Source organism: Haliaeetus leucocephalus, unplaced genomic scaffold (genome assembly GCF_000737465.1).
Source record: "Haliaeetus leucocephalus isolate CR32 unplaced genomic scaffold, Haliaeetus_leucocephalus-4.0 Scaffold668, whole genome shotgun sequence".
Taxonomy (NCBI): domain Eukaryota; kingdom Metazoa; phylum Chordata; class Aves; order Accipitriformes; family Accipitridae; genus Haliaeetus; species Haliaeetus leucocephalus.
The window spans coordinates 234,248-247,060 of record NW_010973104.1 but is presented as its reverse complement, the minus strand read 5'-3'; the positions used below and the strand labels follow the sequence as shown (position 1 = coordinate 247,060).

At 53.2% G+C, this 12,813-nt stretch overlaps 2 protein-coding genes across 2 annotated transcripts in view; one reads left to right on the top strand and one right to left on the bottom strand.

The window, feature by feature from the left end:
- Positions 1 to 1,386: 1,386 nt before the first annotated feature.
- Positions 1,387 to 11,731, bottom strand: IST1 (increased sodium tolerance 1 homolog (yeast)). The gene is made up of 10 exons (XM_010579519.1): positions 11,221 to 11,731; positions 8,034 to 8,133; positions 7,200 to 7,380; positions 6,846 to 6,933; positions 6,441 to 6,524; positions 5,915 to 6,025; positions 5,307 to 5,513; positions 4,106 to 4,198; positions 2,870 to 2,915; positions 1,387 to 1,710 (listed from the first exon to the last, which is right to left on the bottom strand). Exons 1-10 carry the CDS (start codon positions 11,698 to 11,700, stop codon positions 1,511 to 1,513), a joined length of 1,590 nt encoding a protein of 529 aa, XP_010577821.1. The 5' UTR covers positions 11,701 to 11,731; the 3' UTR covers positions 1,387 to 1,510.
- Positions 11,732 to 12,680: 949 nt separating this feature from the next.
- The window catches only part of ZNF821 (zinc finger protein 821), a 12,593-nt gene continuing 12,460 nt past the window's right edge, over positions 12,681 to 12,813 (top strand). The window contains exon 1 of the mRNA XM_010579518.1: positions 12,681 to 12,779. The gene's annotated coding sequence lies outside the window, so the exon portion shown is untranslated. The remainder of the gene's footprint in view (positions 12,780 to 12,813) is intronic.

The following is a 12,813-nucleotide window of genomic DNA, read 5'->3' as shown; positions in this document are numbered from 1 at the left end:
CCGCCGCCCCCAGGACCCCCGGACCGCCGCAGGGCCCGCCGGCCGCTCACGCGCAGCGGCGCCGCCATCTGCTCAGCCCGACACGTGGCGGGATACTTCCCGGAGCTCGCCCCGATGATTGGCGGAGGCCGGGCTCTCCCAGCCAATAGGGGCGCGGCAGGACTCGGGGTGGGCGGGCGGATCGCAGGACGAACGGCAGGGGAGGGACCGCCGCGGGGACGGGACCTGGAGCGAGACCGCCCTGGCCCCGCCCCCGGACCGCTACGGGGAGGAGCCCGAACGGGACCCCGCCCCTGGGCGGCCCCGGCCCCGCCCCGCGCAGGCTCACGCCAGTCACCCCCTCGGGCTCCGGGGCTTTAGGTTCCGGGGCCCAGCCCCAACCGGGCGCCTGCGGCAGAAGGTCCCGTCGCTGTGCGACCCCCACGAGAAAGCATCCCACGGCCCACAGCAGCTCACAAGCCTAGACTTTATTAGGAACCAACCCGTAAGATACAAATCAGCCAAAAACTCCAAAGAAAAGTTGTGTGAAAGGGTTATATACAGGTACATCACAGAGGAGAGTGCAGGTCACCTCCAGCAGCACCCCCGCTCCCTGCACACAGCAGCAGCACCGGCTGCAGCTCTCAGGCCAGGCGTCTCCCATCCCCTTGCTCAGGGGTAAGCAAAGTTGCTGCCACATATCCCATCAGAGGCCCTTGACCTCAGCTCTCCATACACGTTAGTGCCCAGTGAGAAAGCAGCTGGTGCAGCCAGCGTGGCTCTGCCAGCCCTCTGCCCGGCCACCTCGCCGTCCCAGTGGGTTCAGGCGGAACACACCGCCCAAGAGGAAACCGTACAGTGCCACCCTCCTGCGAGCAGGGAACAGAGCCCCACACTGAGAAGCCAGCAAAGGCCACGGAGGCTCCCTGCGAGCCCAGAGAGGACATCAAGCAAACTGCACGCAGACAGGGCTGGAGCCAGGGAGATGGCAGAAGTGCCAGCACACTGCACAGCCTCAAGGGCAATGCCACATCTCCTCATGACTGTATTCCCTGCACCAATTAGTTAGAAGTCTTACCAAAGGGACTTAATCACCCTTACTGTACAGGCCATAGAGCAGGGAGGGGCAGTTTGTTGATGGTGCTGCCCTTGAGACCATCAGGGGAGAGGAGAAAGCCCCGTCCCATTCCAGCCTTCGCCTCTTCTCTGTGGGAGGGGGCACAGAGCCACCGTGGAGGCAGCCAGGCATGGCACCTAGAACACCAAGCACAGCTTTCCTGTAGAGCTACCCAGTCCGACAGGGCTGTTCCCTGCTCCAGTCTCAAAAGATTCCCCACGGTTCAGCTCCTGGAGCAACAAAGGTCGGGAAAGTGGCACCACCTGGTTTAAGTACAGCAGGAAGAGAGCTCAAAAAGAAGAGCGCATTCATTTGAGGTTAATACAGGAAACCAGTTTCAAGGGGAGTCTGTTTCAGAGAGAAGCAGCTGTCACAGCTCCTGCCCCTCATACTGGAGTTACAGCCCAGTCAGCTTTATGTTTTCTTCTTTAGCTCCTCAAATCTCCGAGAAAGATCATCAAAGTCAATGTCTTCAGAGGCAGAAGAGTTGGCGCCAGCAGATGCTGTCGGCAGTGTATCTGGCACGGATGGTAATTCAGGCAGCACAAAGTTATCAAAGGTATTAGGAGCTCCAGCTTTTGGTTTAGGAGAAGCTTCTGACTTGGGCCCAGGCCCTATTTAGAATAAGAGAAATACCATTTCACCTCATCATCATCACACTCTTACCAGGCCAAACAGAGCCACACAAAAGAAAGGTCATTCTACCAAAAAGGCAGTACACCAGTGTATTTTTCTGAACAGGACTCAGTGATCACGCACCTCCAACTGTGTGTAGACTCAATGGGGAAAAACACAACGTTTCAGGTTTATATGGCTGCAAGGGGCTGCTATCCTATGGCTGCACCAGACAGTAGAAGATCCCCTTCCACTGCCCACAGCCCAGCTGCTGGTGGGCTGAAGCTCCCACATGCCTATACTGGCTGGACTGCATCATGGGGATTCAAAAATCCCTGTTTCCTCCATTCCAGCACCTCCTAAAGACACACGCAGGTATCACATGCTGTCACCCAGCTGTCAGTCTGAAGCACACAGCCAGATCCAGTGCACCCATGGGCCTACCTTCTTCAGCACACACCACCAACACTCCCCAGAGGACTCCATTAGATCGTGAGAAATCCTTGCTGGAGCTGGCAAGCATCCACTTACTTTAAAAACCCTCTCCACCCTTATCAAGTGCTAGAGATAACAAGTGCTTTCAAAACACAGAGAGCAGAATCACACTCTACAAGGCAGGAGAATTTTTTTATGATCCAATTATGATGCATGAAGCATCTCGCAAGCCTTTAGGCAGATGGACCAGGGGATAACAGCTATCTCTACTACTCCTGCTCTGCTGTGTGCACCCTCAACACTGACATCAATATAAACCTATCTACCCTCTTAGTGCTTACTTCTTTCATTCTGTTGCTGCAGAACAATATTATTTATGCCATGTAAAAATATATTATCACTTACAGCTGTTGCTTTCTCATTTTATCCTGCAATGCCCTATACTTGGTCTGATGAGGCAGCTTAAGCTGGAGACCCAGTACTGACTACAAAGTCAGACTCCAGTTCTTGAGCTTCCCAGTGGAAGTCTGGCTTCTCCCCGTTTTGAGAGGATACTCTCCATCTCCATCAGAGTCCTCTCCAAACTCAAATCCTGCTCTTAAGATGTGTCAAGTTCTACACGTTGTTCCCTACATGGAAAGCTTCCTTCCAGGGACACTAGGATCCCAAGCTAACCACAGCCCCTAACCACCCTAGGTTTCCCAGACCTCTTGACATACTCACCAGCCACCGGCGCAGAAGCATCCTTGTCAGCATTAGGCTCATCAATCTGAAAAAGACTCTAAGTTACTACAGCTCACTCTCCTACCAGGCACAGAATCACATATTTGTGTAGGCACTGCTAATGGGCAACAGCAGCCACACCCATGCAGAGCAATGCATACCCCACCCCTCCCCAAGAAGGCAGGCAACCCTGGCTTCCAGCGCACTCAAAAGAATCTGCCTCTCTTCCCAAGAAAAGGAGGCAGTGCTTTGACTTTCCTCTCCCTCTCTTATCAATCAAAGCTTCCCTGGCCATATTCTGGAACTGGATAAACAGAGCATATCCACTAGGAGATCTGAAATACTTATCAAGGGAGAAGACTGCCCTCTTCATCCACGTAATCACAGCTACTGCTTCCTTTCTTTCATAAACAATAGATAGGTCCTTGTAACCAGCAGCAAGGTACTAAATGACCCCATCTCAGGTCTTGGTCCACTTGGGACAAAGGCACAGAGCATGGTCAGTTCTGCTGGTGTAACTCCTCATTCCCTGTGGGCTGCAGTGACATCTATCCTCAACCAGCTAACAACTGCTGCATCTGTGCCTGCATCTCCTGGACTCAAACGCTGCTGTGCAGCTAGTACAAGGTGTTAGCACATGCAGGTGCTTGGCGATGCTCATCCCTACACAGGAAACTGCCAAAACTAGAAGCATGTCGCTGAAAGCAAAATGGGAGGCATGATCATGAACTGCAGCAACAAACACATAGACAAGCATGGAAAGAGAAGACTCCAGCCTCTCCTCCGTTGTCCCCAAGGACTGAGAAAAGTCTGAGAAAGGAAAAGTGTTTAAACATACATCATTTGGGTCAGCCAAAACCATCATCCAGGCTAACTATGAATTAGTTCAAAAGCTGTAATTTAACAGACTGAAGGTGATAAACCCTTCACATTGCAAAAAACAGAATTTGTGGACTCTACCTGTTAAGCGTTTATCACCATTTTAGCACCACAGTAAAATAAATCTTGGCTTTCCTTTGCAGCACAGCTGAATGAGGAACTTCTCCTCACAAGTCATTCTCCCATCACATGCACTCCGTGATTCACCACACCCATAAGCAATGCCAAGCACCATCCCAAAAGCTCCAAAGGTTGACAGCAGTGTGTTTAATGAACATTTGCCTTTGCTGTGGCTACCACTGCACTCTTTGTGGTTCCCTCTGCTGCCTACAATGGTGATTCAGCTCAGGCACTTACAGACTCATATGTTGGTGGGGCTGCTGGAATTGGTGGTGGATGGATGTTAGTGAAAGGCTGGTAGGTCCCCACTGGCAGGCCATTGAAGTTCTCCTGTACAGAGAGATTAGAGTCATGCACCAGACTACTTACCTGAGAGCGACCATGGGACACAATACACCTACAGCTGCTATGGGAGTCAGAGAAAGTAGTAGTCTAAGATAAATGCAGGGAAGTATCCAACCTGATACAGTTTATACTTACTAGGAAAAGATTCTCAAGTCAGATGTAGTCACCTGCAGCAATCAGACCCAGCAAACAGGACTATGGGTTATTCTAAAGAACCAGCATGACTAAACACTTCATCTTTCAAGGCATTAGAAGTACCAGGACAAAAAGGGTAATACCCTGCAATAAGCACACCTGAGCCATTTCTCCTGAGTGCAGTATAACAAAACAGGAAGGAGGTCTCTGGCTCACTCGAGGCTTTGTATTACCCTTACTTGTAACACAACAGTGCTTCAAAGACCTAGACTTGGCACAAGTCCTCAACGTATTTATGCCTGGGCCAACAGCCGGCTGATGATACTTGACCCAGATTTTCCACAAAAAACACTGCAGCATTGCTGGGACCATATTAAGATTCCAAGTCAACCCACTGTTCTACCACTCTCCAGTCTACAGAGACATCCTGTAAATGACTGAATTCAGAGAAGAGTGCTCTTTTCAGCTCCCACCTTCCACCCTCACAACAAATCATCTGCAAGAGCCATTGGCCTAGTCCCCTTCCCTTGCAGGTCTGAAGGCAGTGTGCTTCCACGTTTTTCTGTGCTGTTCCCACCCCGCAAAACTCACCTGATTTCCTTGACTGAATCTTGGCACGCTACCAGCCTACCAACTTCAAAGCACAGCTTCAACCCCTGGCCAAAAGCCTTGCAGTCAGAAGACTGCCTCAGGAGTTAAGTCTGGACTCCTCTGTTCCCTGAAGGCAAAGAGGGCTGGCTGGAGAACAGGGGTAAGAACCTCCACAGTCAAGAAACAACATGAAGCTTCAGCTGAACTGCCAACAGTTTCCATCCCATGCAGTCTCACACCAACACAATGGCCTTCTGACACATCAAGCTACCAGGTACAGACACTTCCCAGTCAGCAGGCACAGGGCTAAGCACCACAATCGGAGTCTTCCACAGAAAGAAGGAATGTTCAGAGCAAAGGCACTTACCGGTCCCTTTGGAGGCGGATAGGAGAAGGGCGGATTTGGCGTTGGCATGGGCATAGGCATCATCACTGGCATGGGTACTATTCCATCATGACCAATCAGTGGGGCTGTAAATCCACCACCTCCTCCCCCTCCATGGCCACCCTTCTTCACATCATCTGTGAATCCCACATCAATTAGATCTGCCTCTCCACCTGCAGGGGCTTCAGCCTGGAGAGGGTGGAAGAATTCTGCTCATCAACACATCTCTATTCTGATCACAGCCCTCTGAAGAGCATTAGATGCAGCATTTGTCACTGGACAAGATGGGACAACACAACAAGGACACAACACAACAAGGACAGAACAGACAGCAGCTACACAGTGATATTAATGGGAATCAAAGGCAACCTGACTACAGCATGACTAACTACAGCCACATGCCATAGGGCTGTGGGAAGGAGCAGGGATCGTGCTACGCTAGGGCTGTCTAGAAGTTACCAAAGCACAACTACCACCCAGTTCGCTGCAATGCCACAGCCCTGTGCTCTGAAAGCCTGCACAGCACTAACAGGACATTTCAGCCACTGGAACACAGAAGGGAGCTCCAGACTTGCAGGTGCCTCACTCACCATCACCACTGAGTCAGGCTCATAGGGCACATTGTAGTTCTTGGCAATCTCAATGAGGTATCTCTCCACCAGAATCTTGGGCGGTGCCTCCACGCTCAGCTTGTGCATCAGCTGGAACACAAGGGTGCAGAAACACTCAGCGGGACCGGGGCAGTGCAGCACAGCAGAGCGCTATGCCAGCCAGGGCTACCTGCTGCAGGGAGCACAGTGCAGCCTTGGGGAGGCCCTTCCTCCCAGTATGGCACTGCTGCAGAGGACACTGCTGGCAACCACAGGCCACGGCTCCATGGGCTCTGCTCCTCTCCATTCACAGCCAGCACAGCAGGGCCCCACCTGCCAGGGACCTTGGCACTACACTTCCATGCTCCAATGCAGGCAGGCCCCTAGCAGCACAGCTGGCCCACCCTACTCTGCAGTGAGCCACAGGCATCAGCCACTAGCCACAGGAAAAAGGGGCAGAAAGCCACAGCAGGCACCTCTGTTCTGCCAGCTCCAGCTGGCTGCAGCTGTTCCACCAGTTTATTACCCTGTCATTGACTGTCCCAATCTGGTTTGTCCGGCACAGCTTCCCATACTCCTTGCTGTACTTGGCACACAGCTGGTCAGCAACCTGCAGCAGGAAAGAAACTCTGGGAATGTGCACACCTTTGCTTTCCCCCACCACACACTGCACATCTGCTGCAGCCCCTAGAGCCGCCCACTCCCTCCTCCCCAGGTCGCCCTCATTTCTGCCACTGAGTGCCCCAGCTGAGCAGCCTTAGCCATCCCTGATGCTCCTGGGACACCTATAATGGGATGTCCATCGGCAGAGCCCATAAAAACAAGTCCTCTGTCTTAAATGACACAGAGTCCCAGACAAAGGCTTCCACCAGTTTCTGGCAGCGTCACCCCCACCCTGCATACTTAACACTCCTCAAACAACCCTACTCACAATCTTCAGCTCAGCCACTTCCGACTGGAGTCGTGGTGCAGCCCAAATCAGCGTAGACACTGCTTCTGCCAGGCCAGAGTCCAGCTCCCTAAGGGCAACAGAAGACAATCCTATCTCCACACCAAGCACCTAGTCTTTGCTGTCCTCAATCTGCTTAGGCTGAAAGTCCCCATCCTCCATGCTGGGCTCGAGAGTCTTCCCTGACTGGGGAAGAAAAGGTCTCTGGAGGCCCTAGGACACCGAGACAAACACAGGTGCCCTTCTGTACCCCAGGCCTGCCCCCAGCAGTACCCCTCCCTGAGCCCAGGGGGCCTGGACCCTCTCCCACAGCATACCCTCTAGGCCAGAGCTTACTTCATGGACTGAATCAAGCCAAAGCGGGCTAGCAGCAGATCGCAGTACAGCTCCAGGATCTCCATGGCCTCCACAAGGTAATCTTCACGGATGATGTGCTCCACACGAATCCTGGCACGCTCATCTTTTCCGGCTGCCAGATAATCTGCAATCTCCTTCCTTGCCTTCTGGGCCAACTCAGCTACAGCACATATGCCCAAGGCCAGTCACTGTGCTGGCAAGGGCTGCTGCCTCTGTACCCACCCACAGTCCCTACCACACACAAAGCCATTACAAGCTTTCCTCTCTCCTTCAACGAGCCTCTGCAGGGCAAGACACTCAGCCATGGCTTGGCAGAGTCCTTGTGTCTAGGTCCTAGCACACTAACTCACAGAAGAAAGGAGAGTGGGCTTTTAGCTGCTAGAAACACTCCTACACCTTCGATTTCCCCAGAGAGTCAATCAGAACCATGGATCTTATCTGTGTCTGGGCAGGGCAGGACAGCACAAGTGGGGAGAGCCTCCCACAGCACCCAGGAAGTTCCCTGCTATGCTGTGAGCACATGAGGCCCGAGAAAGGCCCCCCAGGGCAAAATGGCATGTCCCTCCACACCATGCACCACATAGATTGCATCCCAATACCTGCCAGGAAGGTGGACAGAGGCCACGTTGCGGCCAGCCTGCTCCTCCAGGTACTCACACACTGGGGCAGACTGCAAGGCCTAGGTCCCTCAGGGAAGTGCAAAAGGCTACTCCATACTCAGCCCATGAAAGTACCCTGACTCCAGAAAAATCTCCTCAAGTCTCCTGAGCCCCAAAAGTATCTTGGGTCACACCTGCCCCCTCAAATACTCACTCTTCTTTTTCTCCAGCAGTTTGAGGCGATTGATGACAAGGCGCAGGTTGACTCGCAAGCGCTCAGCCTTGAACCCAGAGCCCAACATGATAAATGCTTTCTGTGGGAGAAGAGGGGAAGGTCATTGGAACCAAGAGCTGTTGGTCAGAAGGACACCAGTCACTGTTTTACTTGGCGGGGGGTGTCGTGGTTTAACCCCAGCCAGCAACTAAGCACCACGCAGCCGCTCACTCACTCCCCCCCCATCCAGTGGGATGGGGGAGAAAATCAGGAAAAGAAGTAAAACTCCTGGGTTGAGATAAGAACCATTTAATAGAACAGAAAAGAAGAAGCTAATAATGATAATGATAACACTAATAAAATGACAACAGTGGTAATAAAAGGATTGAAATGTACAAATGATGCGCAGGGCAATTGCTCACCACCCGCCGACCGACACCCAGCCAGTCCCCGAGCCGCGATTCCCCACCCCCCCTTCCCAGTTCCTAAACTAGATGGGACGTCACATGGTATGGAATACACTGTTGGCCAGTTTGGGTCAGGTGCCCTGGCTGGGCATGAGAAGCTGAAAAATCCTTGACTATAGTCTAAACACTACTGAGCAACAACTGAAAACATCAGTGTTATCAACATTCTTCACATACTGAACTCAAAACATAGCACTGTACCAGCTACTAGGAAGACAGTTAACTCTATCCCAGCTGAAACCAGGACGGGGGAAAGCCAAACAAATTCTCCAAACAAAGAGGCACAGGCCTGCTATTCCTGCATCTGGTTATTTACAAATGACTGGACCTACTCATGATTCCCTTTCCCACTTTACAACGCTGCACCTAACCAAGGCCAACAGGGAACAGAACCTTCCTGGATATTCCCATTCTGTCAGACTGAATCTTGACCCCAGAAACAGTTGTAAGATGATAAAAAGCTGGGGCTACTCCATAAATAGGAACAGGGTTAGAAAACATATCCTAAAACAAGAAGTTAAAGGCCTGGGTCTATTTAACCTAGATAAGTAACACTAGCCACTGATGTGAATACCGCAGGACAGTAAAGTTTTAAGAATGTTAGACAAACATCTGCCAGCAGCGGTCTAGGAAAATGTGATTGTGCCTCAATTCAGTAAGCTGAGCTTACCGAGGTGGTATTTTGAGGTTCTATTCAGTCCTAGATTTCTAAGACACCCAAGTGGAAAAAACCCTCAGATTTCCCAAAAAACAGCATAGCTACTAGAAGACATGCTTTCATTCCCTTACTTCAAAAGGTGATGGAAGTGAACCAATGCCTCAAGATACTGTCTGCAACAACTATCACACAGTCAAATCCTCTCTCTCTCTCTCTGTTACTTCATTGATAAAACCACATTTTTAAAGAAACATGAAAGTCAACTGCAAGAACCAAGCCAGCTTCTGTCCTATTAATACGCAAGTTGTAAAACAGCTGTATAATTAATCCAAGGACATAAAAACTAAGATTGTAACAGTCCTGTCATCAGAAGGAAAAAGTTGGCATTCCATATTCCCCACACTCTTCCTGCTTACTGAACACATGCTCTGGCACTTCTCCAGTCTCTCATGAGTCAGTTCAACTCATTGGTCCCACAGAAAACTAACTCAGAAGTTTTATTATGCCAAGAACTATTCATCAAAAAACGCTTCCTTAAGAGCTATCACATAGAAAGACCTTGGCTTGTACCGGAAGGACACATTGGTGCAGACTTTTGGATAGTGATAGCATTTTGCACATAACAAGTGGTTTACATAGGATTTATTACTATCTACAGTACATCCAGTTTATTTAACTGGTCTATTCAAGTTATTTCAATGATGCACAGAACCAACCAAGCTCAAAAAACATTGCTACAGAAATATATATGCATGTGTATTGGGTTTGCGTGACAAGGTTTTGGTAGTGGGGGTGGGCTACAGGGGTGACTTCTGTAAGAAGCTGCTAGAAGCTTCCCCTATGTCCAATGGAGCCAATGCCAGCTGGCTCCAAGATGGACCCACCACTGGCCAAGGCAGAGCCTATCACTGATGGTGGTAGCACCTCTGTGAAAACATATTCAAGAAGGGGGGGGGGAATAACCGGGCACCAGAAACTCCAGCTGGAGAGAGGAGTGAGAATATATGAAAGAAACAACCCTGCAGACCCCAAGGTCAGTGAAGAAGGAGCAGGAGGAGGTGCTCCAGGTGCCAGAGCAGAGATTCCCCTGCAGCCCACAGTGAAGACCATGGTGAGGCAGGCTGTCCCCTTGCAGCCCATGGAGGTCCACAGTGGAGCAGATATCCACCTGCAGCCCATGGAGGACCCCATGCCAGAACAGGGGGATGCCTGAAGGAGGCTGTGACCCCGTGGGAAGCCTGAGCAGGCTCCTGGCAGGACCTGTGGCCCTGTGGAGAGAGGAGCCCACGATGGAGCAGGTTTGCTGGCAGGACTTGTGACCCCACGGGGGACCCAAGCTGGAGCAGTCTGTGCCTGAAGAACTGTAGCCTGTGGAAGGGACCCATGCTGGAGCAGTTCGTGAAGGACTATCTCCCGTGGGAGGGACCCCATGCTGGAGCAGAGGAAGAGTGAGGAGACCTCCCCCTGAGAAGGCAGGAGCTGCAGAGACAACATGTGATGAACTGACCCCAACCCCCATCCCCCTGTGCCACTGGGGCAGAGGAGGTAGAGGATTTGGGATTGAAGCTGTGCCCAGGAAGAAGGGAGGAGTGGGGGGAAAGTGTTTTAAGATTTGGTTTTATTTCTCATTACCCTACTCTGGTTTGATTGGTAATAAATTAAGTTTATTTTCCCCCAGTCAAGTCTGTTTTGCCCATGATGGCAATTAGGGAGTGATCTCTCCCTGTTCTTATCTTGACTCATGAGCCTTTTTGTTATATTTTCTCTCCCCTGTCCAGCTGTGGGGGTGAGTGACAGAGCGGCTTTGGTGGGCACCTGGTATCCAGCCAGGGTCAACCCACCACAGCATGATGTAAGTCTGATGCCATAAAAAATAAGTTTTGCTCTTCTGTAACTGGAACATACTCCTACAACATTAAAATAACTTCACAGTGCTGCAAGAAACAGTTTCAGAACAAGTTGCAACGTCTCTGTAGAAATACCTATTAAATAACTATTCTGACTAACAACCTGTTTTAACAGATTAATTCAAAATACAGCCATTAAGTAGAAGCCGGCTCACCAGCCACTCTTTTGCAACCATCCTGCTGTCGTTCCAAAAAGTTTTGTTGCCCCGACTCTCCCGCATAAGCCTCTCAGCCACGCTGCTGCAGGAACACTGACCCAGTTCTTCCTTTCTTGTACCTTGCCTTCCCATCCCTTCCTGTTGACGGGATGCTACTCTGACCAGACCGAAATTAACCTTTACTCGTACAGCAATTAGCCTGTTGCTGGGTCGGTTTCCAAGGGCATTGGCCAGCCGGCGAGACTCACCCCGTAGCTGCCCAACGGCCAGGGCTAGTTCAGAGAAGTGCGCAGGCAGCGCAGGAGGTCCTGGGTTAACCGGAGCAGCTGCACGCCGACGGGTCTGCAGCGGAGAGATCCCTCTCCCTCTCTGCTGCGGTCCCCAGCGAGGCGGCGCCGAGGGAACGTCCCACCGCGCGGACGGGGCAGGCCCCGGACCTGCCCTCAGCCCCACCAGCCGGCACTTGGGGCAAGGCATCCGCCTCACTACCAGCACCCTCTCGGCCACCGAGCGCGCCCCACCGCCCCCAGCTCGGCCGCCCCAGCCCCACTCACCAGCCACCCTTCCGCGCAGGCTTCAGGCACGCAAAATGGCGGGCCTCCTTCCGCACCACCTCACCGCGTGCGGAGGGATCTACGGCGCCGACACTCCCCACCCATTACCCGGGGCACGACCGAGCTCGCTGCGGCAGCTACGGCGGCAAGGCCGCAATACATGCCGGCCGCACGGGCGCGGCGGCGTCCCGGGAAAGAAGCGGCAGCGGCCCAAGCGAGGAGAGCGGCGCCGAGGGACTAAATGACCCAGCGGAGGGATTCGACTCGCGCAAGTGCTCAGTGGTACTCCCGATAGGCGCCCGCCGGTACCCGCCCCCCGGCGCGGAGGTTCCGGCAGTACAGCGTTCCGGCTGCGGCTGCCCCTGCCGTCAGCCCCGCCTCTACGGGGGACGGGAGCCGCTCGGCTGAAAGACACCGCGCAGGGTCGCGGGCGGGCGAAGGGGGTCTCCGGTTCTCTAAAGGCCAGGCGGCGGTGGCGCCTCCGTGAGGGAGGGTCGGGCCGAGGCTGAGCCCGGTCCCGGTCCCGGTCCCAGGGGCTGCGGTCCTGCCGCCGCGTTCCTGCGGGGCGGCGCAGCCCCGAGGGTAAGCTGGCCCGGCGTCGGTCCCAGGCGGTGCCCGCAGACCCTTGCGGAGGCGGCTGCTCTGGGGCTGGCGATGGCCCGCGCGGGGAAGCAGCCCAGAGGCCCCCCCACTCTGCGGGGCGGGGCGGTTCATTTCTAAACGGACGCATGAGTTCACAGCGCACGTGGTGGCTTTTAAATTAATAGTAAAATCGTGATTTTTGACCTTGCAGGGTAAGCGAGATTCTGGTGAGCTCGGGTAGCGCAGGGGCAGCCGCCTCCCGACCCGGGCGGTGGGGCTCGGCAGCTGCCAGCGGAGGGGGCCGGGGCTCGGCGCCGCTGCCCGGGCCGCCCGCCGGGGTACGCGAGGCCGGCAGCTGGCACGGATGACCTCCTTCGGGCGGGCAGGAGCTGCCGGCTGGGACGGATCCATGAAAAACAGGTGAGGCGCTTCCGATAACGAACAGCTGGCCCCG

What these genes read in the sequence shown, in the direction of transcription:
- IST1 (XM_010579519.1), bottom strand. Translation starts at nt 11,700, where the DNA reads ATGCCTTGCCCCAAGTGCCGGCTGGTGGGGCTGAGGGCAGGTCCGGGG. An exon ending in ACTGCTGGAGAAAAAGAAGA is followed by an intron (nt 7,381 to 8,033) that starts GTGAGTATTTGA and finishes TATGTGCTGTAG; the next exon opens with CTGAGTTGGCCCAGAAGGCA. An exon ending in ATCCGCCTCCAAAGGGACCG is followed by an intron (nt 4,199 to 5,306) that starts GTAAGTGCCTTT and finishes CTCTCTGTACAG; the next exon opens with GAGAACTTCAATGGCCTGCC.